Raw genomic sequence first — 15,356 nt, forward strand, 5'->3', positions numbered from 1 at the left:
TTCCCTTTTTTTTAACAACATTTGGATGAAACTAGTGTTTGAAAAAAAATCACTGTAAAAGAGCAAGAGTTACTGCGGAGTAGTCAATGGCCAGTTGTTGGCGTTTGCTGGGGACAAGTGTATTTCAGATTATGAAAGTTTTAAATTTGATCAGGTTAAGTAGCGACTGACTATGAGTCTCCTCAGCTCTCTCTTGGTCTCCTTTTCTGTGTCCCACCCTCTCTTTCTGTTCCTTAGCTTAGGAAACATTCCCAATAAAAGTTCAGTCGAAACAGCACTTTGCCATGGAGTGTTAGTTCAGATTGAAATGACTGTGCTGATAAATTCCTTGAAACTCCAGAAATGTGAAGTGATTTTACCTGAAGGGTAATTTATTATAGACATGTTGCCTATTAATTGAGATAATCTTCAACAATGATGATGAACAGAGATGATCAGGGGTTGTACTTTTAAAATGCCATTCTGACTAGAAAAGCAATTTGGGATCCACTTACATCTCAGTAATGAAAATTGGGTAAGGTAATAAGAGATTTCATTTTGTGAGTGAATTGACAATGCAAATACCAGGATTTTTAATTTAGGTTTAAGTGGAGTAATGGCTGCTCATTCTGATGCATCATTAGTCATATTGCTTTTTAATGAGGGATTCACTTTCTTTTCCTGGTTAACTCTAATACTGATAGCAAAGCCCAATGAATGCGTAAATATTTAGGGAGGTCTGATGAATATGTGTCAGTGCACGATTTTAATTTAAAAAAGGAAGAAGCAGCAGTTTTTTCTTCTACGGTGGAGAATTCCACATTTGCTTTTAGTGCAGAACTGTGACTGGTGGTAGGCTATTGTAAAAATAATCAGAGTAAGACACATTTTGAAACATTCTGGCAAACATAGAAGGTAAATTACACTGAGTGGAGAGCTTGTGAAAGGGACTGGCTTTATGGCTGACAGTGATAGGAAAAAGTGGTTCTTTGGCTATCTCCACCATGGATGTATTAACAATAATGGCAGATGAAGGCTCTTCTTGCCCTATCAAACCCACCCCATCCCCTAAATACCTTGTTTCTCTTCTGGATAGATGTCTGTTTGACATTTTTATTTCTTAGATGTCTTTTCTCTTTCTTTGCCTTTTATTTTTTGTTTCCTTTTTTTCTTTAATTAAAGAGCTTGTTTTGATGTTCATTGAACTCAGTGGGAATCTTTCCATCAAATTTAATGCATTAGGTCAGATTCATAATCAGCAGTCACTGAAACAACTTAACAATAGTTTTGTCACACACAAGTAAGTACACTGTCTTAAATGAGATTTGCTTAAAAAAAGCAATAGAACTAATCCATTACAAACACTTGTTAGAGCAGAGTTTTTACTGTATCTGTATATTTACCAACACAGTTTCAGCCAATTTAAGCCCAATTGAAATTAATGCAGGCTCTTGCTCCAGGCAGGAGCATAGGGCAGTTAAATTAAATCAATTTAAACCAGTGTATTTTTAGCCACAGCAATAAGATATTGTGTGTTGACTAGACTTGGGTCTGGTTGCCTTAATTCCTTTGGTGAGCGAGGCATTTTGACTTTCCATGAGGACAAGCTGTAGTGTGATGAAACACATGCTATGTCTAATTTAGACCTACCCATGCAGATTTCAGAGCAAGAGAACAAGTTTCTGTGAGGCAGACAAATGTCCACCAAATCTCTCGTTCTCGTGCCTATTTCTACACTCCCGGTACCCAATAAGCACATTGCATCTTGCAAGTCTCAACACCGTTCGCAAAAGTCTGAGCAATGCGGGGCCTCTAAACACTGGCGAGGCAGCGTGCATCCTTCTGGCTGTGACTTCTGGGGTCTCCACCACAAAGCTACAAGCTCACATTTTCACTTTGCTGTTTTATTCTGCTTTTCTCTCACCCATGCAAGTGCTCATTTATTACAGATGTCAGGGAAGGGTGGGTGAGCTCCTGAGCTGACAAGCTGAAGGAGTGGGTAGCAGGGTGTCAGGACCTCTCCAAAAGGCTGCAGCCCCCCCCCCCCCCCCCTGCACATACAGTGGTGAAGAAGAGTTTGCACACCCCAGGCCAGTGGAAGCATAACCAGCCAGGGTAAAATCCTTTCAGGATAACCATCAAGAGACCCCTTCACGCCACATGCCTGGGACAATGCCGGTGAACTAAGAATCTTCTCATCATCTTCCTTCGTGACCTGCTAACCTTCCTTTGAAAGTACATACCTCCCAGGCATGGGGAGGGAAACTCAGTTTTGCAGCAGTCACCTTTTAGCTTCAGAAAAGAGTTACCTCCTTCTCATCTTTCTGTCTCTGACTCTATAAAAGGCGAAAGAAATATAGTCCATGATCTTCTCTGATGTCATCTTGTAAATTCAAGGGAATCCCATACATCCAGTGGGTTGAAGTCATTCCATGTCACTTGACTCCATGTGAGGCACAACATTTCCCAGCAGGTTGGGTGATACAGGACTAGCATCCATTTCTCATGATGCCTTTCTTGAAAACTGCCCTTTTCTTCACAGCTTGTAAAGGGAAAGTTGATAGGGTGAGTGTGCCAGGATGGTTATGAAAGCACTGGGTCACACTGGATGTTTTTATCTAAGAAAACAACATTTTGAAGTAAACCCAAGGCTGAACATGTCCCGAAGCAGGCCATGTAGGTAGCTATGAATAAATGTTTCTAACACTGATAGAAAATGATGTATCCACTTTGAATGCACCAATTCTTCTCTGCTAAATGAGAGTAAGAACAGTCCCCAAAGTCTGTTATGGTCAGGCCTTTGGGGTTGCTGAGGGGGTTTTATATACAGTTGAGCTGATTTATGAGATTTCCTTTTAAATTTTATTGCACCAGTGGTTTTTTCCTGGGTTCTTTTGAAGTAGAAAACGTCATTTCTGCAGCAAATGCAAGTCAGAACTCTTAATGTAGCATAAAAATCTAAAAGGTCATGATCTTATAGCTTTAAGATAGAGGACAGTGCGCTGTTTGATGCTCTTAAAAATATGAAAAGTTAATGAGGATGTTTATCAGTAATAAAAAGATACAATCTTCTTCCAGACCTTTGATTTTGGCTACTTGTGTATTGGCTTTTTACGGGTATACTTCTATAAATTGGAAGCTCTTCTCGTTCTGGGACTATCCTGTTCCAGAATCACAGAGAAAACTAATAACATGAGGCAGAAACTTTGTCCCAGGGAGATTATTCAGTACTCCTGACACCCAGTGCTGCTGCTTCTCCCTTTGAGTGCAGGCTATTGATGGTATTTATCTTGTTTCCAGGGTCATGCAGACTACCTTTATTTATTTGACTTTGTTTAAGACCTGTGGGTGTATGCAGATTTATAACTAAATAAGAAACTTTTCCTGTCATACAGATTTTGCAAGCTTAGGGGAATCACAGTAGGACTGTTTACAAACTCTCATTGCTTTCCACAAACAGGTGAATGAATTAGCCTATGTTGCTTTAAAAAAAAAAATCTAGAAACTGGCTTCTGGTGGATTTCTTTTGCAGATTTTGATTTAATCTGAAGTCTTAAAAATATTTTTTTCATTTGCATCTTAACAAATGTTTTTAACGAACATGTAGGAACTTAGGTAAAATGAAAATGCCTTCTTGCTGTATCAGTTAATGGAGTAGACTTTGAACAGCTCACCTCCGACTTCTTGCAAATGTTTTTTCCAGGTGCGGGCATGGAAAAAGCATTTTATTATGACGTTCACTGTCACTGCCATTGCAGGGAGAAGTAATGGGAACAGGTCACAGGACAGAAGTGGTCATGGGAAAAGCCAATCCAGCAGAAGGGGCACAGCTTTCCTTCCTCTCATTAATACAGACTGTCCTGTTTTCTGTCACTGTCTTTGCAGCAGTCCAGCACAGGGGACCTGAGGACTCTGAGGAAAGGGTTGTCCCCGTACCACTCTGAGTCACAGCTTTCGTCACTGCCGCAGTATCAAGATGCCCTGCAAAACGTAAGAGACGTTTCCTTACTTACACAGAGCCGTATGTTTCCCTGAGAGTGGGCATGGCTGGAGGGGGGCATGTGAAGATTATGGGAGAGCTCTCCCAGCTGAGAATTCACCCTGAAACTAGTGGTGCAGACACTCACTGAAACCTGCAGCTGTTGGCAGGACAGGGACTCCCTGGAAACGTTGATCTTTACCTGAGTTTGGATCGCCAGCTTCCCAGCACAAGTTAACTGACAGTCACTGTTGTGCATCTTTTAAGGCGAGGGTGAGTCTTCTTATACCTGAAGCTCCTGCTTTGTAAATGCCCTGTATGCCTGCTGCTAAAAAGCTGGTTGTGGATGTGGCAAAAGATGATTTGCCACGTGTCTGGCAGCACATGGTCAGGGTTGCTTTAGGGGTTAAATTCTTAGGACTTTCATTGCAGGTTTTTCTGTCTCACAAACAAGGTTTATGTTTCTTAAGATTTGCCTGTGTTGCTGTTTCTCAAATAACAGGAGAATCTTGATTAAAGCCTCTTGTGAAAGATGGATACTGTGCTGCTGTGCCCGAGTTCCTCCTGCATTGATGATTGTCTTCCAGGTGTTTGCCTGACTGTCTGAAACAATACATTTGCTTGGGGACATCGTTTTCCAGGTTACAGGAAGAGTGTAGATGTAGTCAGGGAGTTCTGCTGTGAGTGGGCTGCGAGTGTCATGAGGGTGAGCAAAAGCTCGATGGCAGCACAAGCGGGGGACCCCCCTGCCACCCTGCATCTTCTGGGCAGCAGAGCTGCAGGTACAGGTGCTGTAGGACCAGTTGTACGTTGGCTGCCTGCTTGGGTGAAAGTAATTCTGTAGATTTAGTGTGCCTCTTAGAGCTGTAAAAGGGGTGTAATAATAATTTAAATGAAACTCCCATGTGAAAGCAAAGCCCCTTTCTACCCCTGCTGAACTGCAGAATGGATGGAAGTCCTCCAGCCAAAAAAAAGGGACAAACCCATGCAAATGAAATAGAAGACTGTGGCTGAATATCCACTTTTCTAACTTTGTGCCTCATATATAAAGTCAGGAGACTCTATAAGGAGGGCAGACAGGTATGAATCTGGAGATGTCTGGCTGTGCTGGTGCCTTGTGGTTCTGGAGATTTTACTTTGCTTCCCTTGTGCTCAGGCTTTTGACCCCAGGTTGGTTGCAGGTGGAGGACATGCAGTCAGCCTGTGCTGGTTGCCCCAAGGAGTGCCGCTACACACATTTTTACACACATTGTCTTGTGGGTCAGGCTGGGATATGGCTGGCAGCTTTCTGCAGAGGAGCTGTGCCTGGGCTGGGAACCAGCAGGAGACTTCACTGCCTGAGCGTTGGCCCCTGCAGCTCACCGAGTTTGTGTGAGGGCTGGTGGCAGACGGTGCTGCCTGCTGGAGCCCTTCCTGGCCCCTTGTCCCTGCTTTCCCTCCTCCTCAAGGAAGAGGTGGCACCTGGCTTTTATGGAGAGGCCAGGATGCTGCATGACACTCACCTTCATCTGTCACCCTGGCTGTGTTCTGCCTTCTCTGTGGGAAGTTGGTGGAGAAAAAACAAAGCCAGATCTGGAACCAGATCCATGTCGTCTGGGATACTTGCGTAGCCATTCATTTACTTATTCCTGCCAAAATCTCTTTGGTTTTTGGCTTGACACGATATATTATTTTTGTGGCGAAGGATAACAGTCACAAATCCATGCAGATGTCTTGGAATGTCTCAGGCACTTCCCAGAAAGTGGACAGTTAGATGTACCAGACTTTCTCTGCAGCCTTTTTGTTTGACAGCAGGTGTGAGTTTGTGAGAAATCATTCCTCCTTGTGCCTGCACAGGCTTCACGTGGGTGAGTGATGGACAGTTGGTGTTGGCTCCAAAGCTGTCACATCCATTCAGGGTTTCATCATCGTCACCGCCTGTGCAACTCTTTGGGAAAGCTCCTCAGCACATCCCTCACTGTCACACAGTTTGCACATAGGCATCACTCCAGCTCGCCGTGGCCCTGACGTACCTCAGTTAATGAAACAGTTTGGTGTTTCTAATGGATCCTGGATCACGGAACCCAGTGCACGCTCAAGATGCAGAACCAAAAGACACTCAAAACTGTGATCTGCGCACGGTTTAGTCAGTGGTGTGTCATGGAGATGGTGAATTATAGGTTTGCTCTGTGTTCTGCAACGGTTACCAAATATCCAAGAAGAGCAGTCGCAGGGGGTTAGTTCTGACCTACAAGCCCCTGGCCATTGCAAGGGAAGGTGTGACACGTATGTTAGCTCGAACTGACAGCAGGCTGTTCAGACTCCCCAGCCCTGGGAACTGCAAACCAGAGTCATCTCATGGTGTACCGGAGGCTCCTGTGTCCTCTGGCAGGTGAGGGTGATTCCCTCGGGCTCAGGCTCTGAGTGAGGCTTGAGAGGAGGTGGCAACAAGCAGCTTCTTGTGGGACCTGCTGTTCCCCTGGGATGAGAGGGGCAGGCTGGTTGGGCAGGCTTGATCTTTCCCATCACTGGCAGCCTCCAGACCTGCTCAGCCTTGAATCAGATGATGTCCCAGGCATGGGAGATGACTTTGAGGTACCTGCAAGCAGTGCACTGCTGAGGACCCAGTGGCCAGTCTGGTGCCTGGGTGTCGTGGTTTAACTCCAGCTGGCAACTAAGCCCCACACAGCCGCTCTCTCCCCCCACAGTGGGATGATTGAGGCAATCAGAAGGGTAAAAGTGAGAAAACTCATGGGTTGAGATAAAGATGGTTTAATAGGTAAAGCAAGAGCCGTGCATGCAAGCAAAGCAAAGCAAGGCATTCATTCACCACTTCCCATCGGCAGGCAGGTGTTCAGCCATCTCCAGGAGAACAGGGCTCCATCATGCATAACAGTTACGTGGAAGACAAACGCTGTAACCCCGAATGTCCCCACCCTTCCTTCTTCTTCCTCCAGCTTATATATACTCAGCATGACGTCATATGGTATGGAATATCCCTTGGGTCAGTTGGGGTCAGCTGTCCCCGCTGTGTCCCCTCCCAACATCTTGTGCACCCCCAGCCTGCTTGCTGGTGGGGTGGGGTGAGGAGCAGAAAAAGTTTTGGCTCTGGGTAAGCCCTGCTCAGCACTAACAAAACCATCCCTGCGTTATGCAGTCTTCAGCACAAATCCAAAACATAGCACCATACTAGCTACTGTGAAGAAAATTAACTCCATCCCAGCCAAAACCAGCACGCTGGGTGTCAGCAATGGAAGTGATCCCAAAACTAGAGGAGATATTTTCACCCACATTGCGTTCACGTCTTACCTGCACTGCACCTGTTCCCTTTGTGGCTCTGCCATGTGGATGCGGCAGCACTTGGGATGGCTCAGATTAGCAGCCCTGCCATTTACTGCAGGAAGCTGTTGCAGGAGTAACGCTGGGGGGTCTTAGGTGTGTGGCTGGACTGCACAGAGAAGGTGATGCTCAGCCTGTCCTGGAAACTCTTCCAGCTCAGAGCTTTTCTGGAGTACCAGGTGGGAGTTACCAACTCCCAGTTTTGTTTGTTGGCATTGTCCAAGGAGTCTGGACTGCCCAGTCATACGGTCTCACCTCTGGTTAGTGAGGTTGAAATTGCATTTCAGTAACACTGAGAGTTTTAGGAGAATGATGGTGGTTTTGGGTAATTGCCATTGCAGGGGCAGGAGGAGCCCTGTCAGCCCAGTGCTGTGAATCAGGACTGGGAGCTGTGCCTGCCACCGTGGAGGGACTCTTCTGCAAACATACAATACCTTCTTTTCACCTCTCTGTGCCTCAATATTTCCCTTGAAGGAATTGGGTGGGAAATCACCCATTCCACAGTATGGTTTTCAGGCCGTTCTTTATCACTAAGCTAAATAGCATTAAGTGCTCCAGGATCCTCCAGGGGTGGACACTAAAAGGCAATGTTTAATTTTTGGAACAGTATAGTGTTGCTGGAGAGTTCACTTGTTTCTCTCATGGGCTTTCTCCAGCATTAATCAAATAATGAGCGAAGACTGGGCAGTGGAGTTGTCCACACAGTGTCAGCTCTCAGGTCTCTTGCTCTTCATAAAGCCACCCTACACAGTGCTTAATCTTTTGTCACATGTAATGATTGCTGGGTTACATTTCTGACACAGGGAGAATGTATGGAGGAAAAGGAAATTCCCCGTCCGCATCGGTAAGGCTCTTATATTGTTACTAATGGTCATGCTTTTAAAAGTTCATTTACTAAGGGGTGGAATCTCAGCTGCTGGCTTCTGGGGCGTTCGAGGCCCCTGTAGCACAGCCAGGGATGAATGTGGTGGTTGAGGCATGGTCCAGAGTTTGCATCTCTCTCTCTTCTGTGCTCCCTGTGGCCTCTTCTTGGGTGTTCTGGCTGGCCATGTGGACACATGGTCCCTGCAGACCTTCACGTTCCTGCCTGCTGCCCTCCGGCTGTGCCCCAGGGGTGTCTCAATGCCCAGGCACGGAGAGGTGGCCTGAGGGCTTCTCATGTTCCTACATTTGGAGGTACCTTTGCCTTGAAAGCCCGTAAGCCAGCTGCTGGGAGGAGCCGTTTATCTACATTGGCATAAAATGACATTAAATGTGAACAGGCCTGTTAACTGTCAGTCCGAGCTAGCCTGGCTGGCTTAGACTTAAAATTTCCTAGCAGCGTTCGTGTGACTTACAGTGAGAATCCTGCCTTTGGTGGAAGTAACTGTAGAGGTTTGTAATGGCAATGTTGTTATTGTGGATGGAATGTGGATGGAAAAGCGTGTGTGAAAACACCGGCAGGAATGTTAGAGTGAGGGATGCAGGGGTGCCTGTGCTGATGACCAAACAAACAACAGACAGCAAACAAGTGGGTAAACACCATGGGATGTGTGGTTTGTGTCAGGACCAGGAGGTCTGTGCTGTGATAAGGCCACAGCACAGATGGCTTATCACTGGAAGACCTGTTCCCTGATAACGAGGGAAGGTTACACCGTGATGTGCCATTAGGCTTCCTGTGGTTCCAAGAAGGCTTAGTTAGATAAGGTGCTCAAGATGAGGGAAGAGAAGCAAGAGGTGGCGGGTTTGTGGGGGGTGAGTAAGCAAGATGCTGATGTAAAGATCAGCCTGTAATAACTACTGACTCCTAAAGCATGTGGAAAACCTGTCCAAAACCCAGTTCTTTTCTGTCAATGTGGAGGAATGCCAGAGCTGTCATTAGGACTTGCTAGTGGGTGTTCCTTATCTTCTGTCACACACAGTGATCCTGACCTGTCATGGACGTCTACCTTTTGGTGAATGCATGAGTGTGAGTTTGTAGGTGTGTGGGTGTGAGTGACATGCTAGAGAAATCGGGTTTAGGTTGAAATAAATATCACCTTCCCCTTCCTGAATTTGTACTGCGGTAGTTTTCTGCGTGACCCCTTGCTGAGGAGCAGGAGCTCCAAATATTGCTCCGGCCAGGTGTAGGAGGATGTGTCTGTGGGTTCTGTAGGGGGTAGCTGGAGGAAAGGACCCATGCTCATCTGGGGTTCAGAGCTGGGAGTCCCCAGGGGAAGCACCTGCAGATACGCTCTGCGAGGGCTGAGCAAAACTGCTGCTTCTGAGAAGACAGTGGTGACGGTGCTATTGCTCAGCCATTATATATGTCCCTAGGGACTACAATAACATCTCCATTAAAAAGTGAGATTTCCATTAGGGTATTCAAAGCTGCATTTCTCGGAGTCTGGTTTAGACTACAGGCCAGGCTGGGAAGAGACAATTCCATTTTCTACCCTAAATTTACTGCAAACCCAGCAAGTTCCATGGTAAACGCAAAGAAGCAGGACAAGTGTTGTTATGTAGCAGAGAGCACTCCACTGAGACCACCACCGAGTCCCTGGCTTCCTGGCACTGCCTCTTCTTGTATTTTTCTCCAGTGCCTGTTTCGTGCAGTATGCAAAGTCTGGGAGATGTTTCTGGCTGCTCGGCTGCAACACCGGCTTCTTCATCTCCGTCTCTTGATTCCCACCGTGCTGTCACAACCAGCCGTGTTTTGTAGCTCTGCCTTGTAGAGATACTTGGGAGAAGTGTATTTCATTTTGCCAGATGGCATGTACGCTATTACAAAAACAAACCCAAACGTTTGTGGGTCTGTAGGTGTAAAGAGAAGCTGTTAGATGAGGTGGGAAGGGATGGTAAGAGAGTCCTTGGCTGATGCGCTGGCAGTCTCCTGAGCCTGTGAGAGCAGTGGCGAGGGTAGGTGATATGAGGGCACGTAGTAGCTAAACCCCAGCCCCAGTGACAGTCCTGTCTCTTCCTTCTGGCTGGAAAGATGGTGGTCTCCATCCTCTTCAATACAAGGGCTAAGGCAGAAGAAAAGCGAGAAGGCGACTCGGTCTCTCCCTCAGCTCTTTGCAGAGGAAGGACCAAGCTGGCCCCTGTGCCAGCCTGGCGTAGGCAGGGAGATGTGGCTGTGGCCCGAGCCTGGTCTCAGGTCTCACTGGGGGACCCAGAGCAAGTCTGCCAGTCCCTTCCTCAGCCTGTGTGGGAGTAAATCTGTTCCTCCCAGGGAGGAGAATTGGATCAGCTTCTTAAAGCCAACCTGACTTTTGAAATCAAGTTTGAAATGGCCGGAGACTGCCGTTCCGACTGTGGCTCCCAGGAGACGCACCCAGAAGAGCCAGGGGAGCCCTCTGGGCATTGATGCCTCTGCAGAGTCACCTGGAGCACCGGGGACCTTAGTGTGGCACCGAGGTGTCCCTGCACAGCACAGTGACCCTGCTACCATCAGCATGGAGCCCCCAGCCCCTTGCTGCGCTGCACAAAGCTCCTGGACACAGGGATCCCTGGGCCGCCTGGTGCCTCTGCCATCCCTGGGACTGCTCTTTGCAGCTTCAGCACCGGGTCGTAGCCTATCAAAATGCCTTCATCCCCTTCTGTCGCTCCACCGATCCCACCCTGTGCAGCACCCCGATGGCCCCTGTCTTCTCCCATCCGGGTACCCCGTCCCCGTGGCTGTCAGTTGAGCTGAGCGCTGCCAGCATGTGCCGGAGGATAACCCCAGGTTTGTTTCTTGCTTCCTCCACCAGCAGTGATGGCCACAATCCCTTTTTAGGCAGGGGCCAACAATGATGGAGAAGCACGGCAGAAGGCAGCTCCTTCCCGCTGGCGTCACCGATGCCACCAGGATGCCATTGAGCAGACAAAGAGAGAAATTCAAGGCAGCCGTTTTGCTGCTGCGGCAACAGCGCCTGCGGAAGGGAAAACAAAATGAAAGGTTTGCCGGGATTTGCAGCCCGGGGAGTGCTATTGTGAAGCTTCAGAATGTATTATCAGCAGCTGAGAACAAGCAGATCCATTTTTGAAGGCAGCTGCCCTTCATCAGCAGTTATTGCCGCGGCTCTGAGCGGTGGGTGGCTTTTTTCTCCACGGCAGCCAGCCGGCATAAAGTTTGGCAATGTCAAACTTCGGGGATTTGATGAGCTAAAAAGGCAGTATCCATAATGTACCCTTACAGGTAACTGCAGGAAGCGAGAAAAATTCATCTGCTTTGAGGATCTGCTGTAGGTTGTCATGCTCACTTGTCATGTGCATTTGTGTGGGGCTGGCAATGGGTTGGGGGAGAGACAGGGGCACGGCAGCCCCTGGCTCTGCCCCTGGCCTGGGAGGAGGCTGCTTCCCCAGTGACGGCCAGGGCAGCCAGGCTGTAATGGAGACCTGGAAGGGCAATACAGATGTGCGCAGGTATCCTCCTGCATCTGTGTGCATCTTCCACCCACCCAGAGGCTTTCTCTTGGGCCATCCCCAAATCAGGTCTGCTTCAAAACTCGGAAAGTCTTAAAATTACTCACTGTTTCCTTCTGAAATCAAATGTGCTTGACGTTCCTTTTATCAAAAGAATTATCACTTCTCAAAATACTTACGCTGATAGTGCCCCTGTGAGTCGGCTGGAGTTAGTGCACTTTCTCTACGAGTACAGCAGCAGGCTCGCTCTGTCCGTAGCAGTCAGACTTCTTGTTTGCTTGCATCAGGTAGTTACAGGCTGAAACTGCTCTGAATATGTCATGTTGGTAATAGTGTCACAGTCTGGGGGAGCATCTGAAGATGTCGGTGCGGCTTTTTAACAGCGTTCACCTGCTCCAGCTCTGCATCACTGCTACCGACCCGAACAGCGACCACTCTCCCTGGCTTTACATGTGCCAAGGAGTTTCCCAGGGCTGGAGCTGTTGGTGTGGTGCTGAGAAAAGACACCCTTCCTGTTTGTAGATGAGATCCAGTTGCAAACAATGTCCTGACTTTGTTTATTCTGTTTGGGCTGTCTCTGAAACCCTCCCTTTCCTTTGGTGCCCCAGCAGAGCCTGTACAGCTGTGTCATGCCTGCCAGGGAGAAGAGCTATTCTTTTGTTGTGTGTCCTTGATGTTTATGCTCAGAAAGCAATAAAACAGTTAAATTGTTTCTTTATTAATCAAAAGGGCCATGTAAACCCTTTTTGTTGTTTAAGTAGATATCTGTGAATGCAGCGGAGGCCGTGAAGATGCGGGAGGTGGCGGCTGGGCTGTACAGATGGGCTCTGCTTGGCTCCTGTGTGGACCCAGTGGTTAAGTCATGGATTTGAATGTTTACATGACCAGCTGCTCTCCATGATTAAAGGCAGCAAATTAAGTAATGCCAAAGGAGATTAGCATCTGCAATGAAGTCCCTTGATTTGATAGGGAAGATGCTAATACAGAGTACTGATGGCTCTTGCACTCACTGCTGCTGGTGGCCAGGGCCCGTGTCGTGCTGGGGAGTTGGTGTGTGTCCGTGGGATCTCCCACATGTTCCTTCTCCTCTGCCTGGTGGCAGGGTGACAGGGTGTCAAGCACTCGCAGCTGCAAGGCAGCCCGCTGTGACTTTGGAAATGTAGGGCCATGCAGCCATTTAAGTACATCCGAGGGGAGCGAGTGGTTTGCTTTGAAGTGGACACTGGCAGGCTTTCTGCACGTCAGGCGTGGAATAACAATAACCAAATGTTATCATCGCGTTGGTGGACACGTGAGGGAGCTGGGTGCTCCTTGGCTCTGGTGAGGGTGTCCTGCACTCAGGCATGAGAGATCTGGCATCACTGCAGCAGGGTGGTGAAAAGGCTGCACTTTGTGCAGTGTGGTTTGCAGAGGAGCCGGTGCCAGTTGCTTCTTCGTGCCTCTGGGAAATCTCCTTGCAGCCAGCGACAACTCCTGGGGCTACTGCCAGGGCGCCTTCAGGCAGCCTTGTCCCTGTGGGGCCAGGAGAGGAGCTGGATCCCTTCAGAAGCACCACGTGTGGTGGCAGCGGCAGAGCTGCCACAGGCATGAGAAGATGCAACAGGGAGGGAAGAGGCTTCAAAGGAAGGGAGGGTGAAATGTCAGCCCAGAGTCATGTCATGCTTCAGCGCTGCACTGCACCGTGGCTTTGTTTCAGCCATTAACCCCCCTACAGCTGCAAGGCAGTGGAGGAGGGGAAGCGTAGCCAGGGATGCAAAATGATGCGGGGGTCTGATCTGCCTTTGTGGGGCCCAGGGGATTTCTTAGGCTGGTGGTAATGGGAGTACTTTTTTGGGGGGTGATCTCCTGGGGATGCTGCTCATCTCTGTGTGAAGGAACATCTCTCTGAATGGACCAACTGTCTGTGTGATCCCAGTGCTTGCCCTCAGTGCTGCATTTCTGACAGGGACACCGTGCTTTGGGGCTTTGGTGCGTTCCCTGTGAGGGTCCGAGGGTTCGCCTCCCGTGCTACATTGGCCCCGTGCTCTTGGTACTTGTTTTTGCCGCTGATTTTCCCCATCTGCTCCCCAGTGCTGTCTCTGGCTGGAGCTACTCTGGGCACTTTCTAAACTTTGTAGCCACAAGTGCCATTCACAAAGCCAAAACATGCTGGGCCCCCCGTTCTGCCATCGTGCCGGGGTTGGGGTTTGCAGTTAGGCACGGCACCTTTCTGTGTTACTGCCCAGCTCTGCCACCAGCTTTCCATATGGCTGTGGGCATGTTACCATCTCCTGTGTGTCCCTTAAGTGTTCCTAATTTACGGAGCAGTGTTGGCACCTTTATTTATGTAAAACACCTGGGTGATGATGGGTGCTAAGGAAGGGCCCAAGTATAATTCAAACCTGGGTAAGCAGGCTGCATACAGAACCACTGTGAGATAAATAGTTGTGCCTGGGAATTTTATTGTGAGTTGTCTGGCAATGCCTGCCTATAATGTAATTTTCCTTGTTCTGTCTCGGCAATAAAAACTTCACAGTGTCTGATATCACTCCATTTAGCTTTAATGTTGTCTGAGGTATGCCATTAGAAAAGTGTGGTTTATTTAATCGAGTTTGAATCCTAAATGTCTGCTTGTTTTTTGAAATGGTAGATGAAAATTAATAGAAGGCAAGGAGAAGATGTGAGGTTCAGAAGCATTAATGCTTAGTTGCGCGCTCCACGTTGGTCTGAAGCATCCTCAGTGCCTGGGCTATGACTGTTAGGTGAAGTAAAATCAGCATAACGTTCTCCTCTGGGTTTTGAAATGTAGTCTTTTGCAATCTTTCTGCAGATCGGGAACAGCTCTCTTGGAGGTGAGGTAGGAAAGGATGTCATTAAAAGACAGAATATATTTGAGTAGAAAGAGATTGAAAACTGATGGCAGGACCAAGGCCTCATGCCTTTTCAGATCCCTGGAGGAATCAAGGAGAAATTGTTTATCACAATTTCTTTGTTCTTTTTTGAGATTTCCAACCCAAAACCTCTAAAAGAGCAGACACCTGTCATCCCCAGTTAGGGTCTTTTCTTCTTGGGTTCCAAAGCAGTCCCGCTGTTATTAAGAAATGTTCATATTCCAAGCCTTACTTTGCCTCTGTGGAGGTCTGTCATTATCAGGGATTCCCAGGATGCCCTATTACAGACAGTCCTATTAATTTTGTTCCTCCAAACATGTAGGAATGGAGTATCGACGGTGGTGCTTGTCAGCGGCTGTGCTGGACCACATCCCGTGCAATCAGATAGAGCCAGCAAGGACTCATTAGGTGGCTTGATACAGAGCAGCGAATGTTCTCCAGCAGCTCCAAGTTGAGGCTTCTGCTCTTCGGTTTTTTGGTGTCAGATTAAAAGGATCATTAGCAGTATTTGTGGCCTTTGGATTTTCTTTCTCACATCAGTGCTGTTTCTTTGCTGATTGTCTGTGGGTTCTGGACCGGGGCAGTGAATGAGGCTAGTTTGATTTGGTTTGTTTTCTCTTTTGGATTTGAGGCTGTCACTGAGTCAAGCATCATTCTTTGCAATAGAGAACTGGGGCATTTATCCCATGTGTGGTGTATTCCTTCAAGGATGCTCTGGTCTGAAGGACTGCAGAGTTCCTCTCTGTATTAATGGCACAGCTAGACTTGGAGATTGAACCACAAGCCCTGCAGGCTCCAGTGAGAGGCTCAAACAGAATTGGGGTTGCCTGGCGGATTTGTGGTTT

At 47.9% G+C, this 15,356-nt stretch overlaps 1 protein-coding gene across 3 annotated transcripts in view; it reads left to right on the forward strand.

The window, feature by feature from the left end:
- The window catches only part of CCDC85C (coiled-coil domain containing 85C), a 121,014-nt gene that overhangs the window by 82,562 nt on the left and 23,096 nt on the right, over positions 1 to 15,356 (forward strand). For all 3 annotated transcript variants that reach the window (XR_005105214.1, XM_037393763.1, XM_037393765.1), the window contains one exon: positions 3,865 to 3,969. Coding sequence is in view for 2 of the 3 variants with exons in the window: in XM_037393763.1 (XP_037249660.1) it covers positions 3,865 to 3,969 (105 nt within the window). In the remaining variant the exon portion in view is untranslated. The remainder of the gene's footprint in view (positions 1 to 3,864; positions 3,970 to 15,356) is intronic.

This window comes from Falco rusticolus, chromosome 7, assembly GCF_015220075.1.
Source record: "Falco rusticolus isolate bFalRus1 chromosome 7, bFalRus1.pri, whole genome shotgun sequence".
Classification (NCBI taxonomy): domain Eukaryota; kingdom Metazoa; phylum Chordata; class Aves; order Falconiformes; family Falconidae; genus Falco; species Falco rusticolus.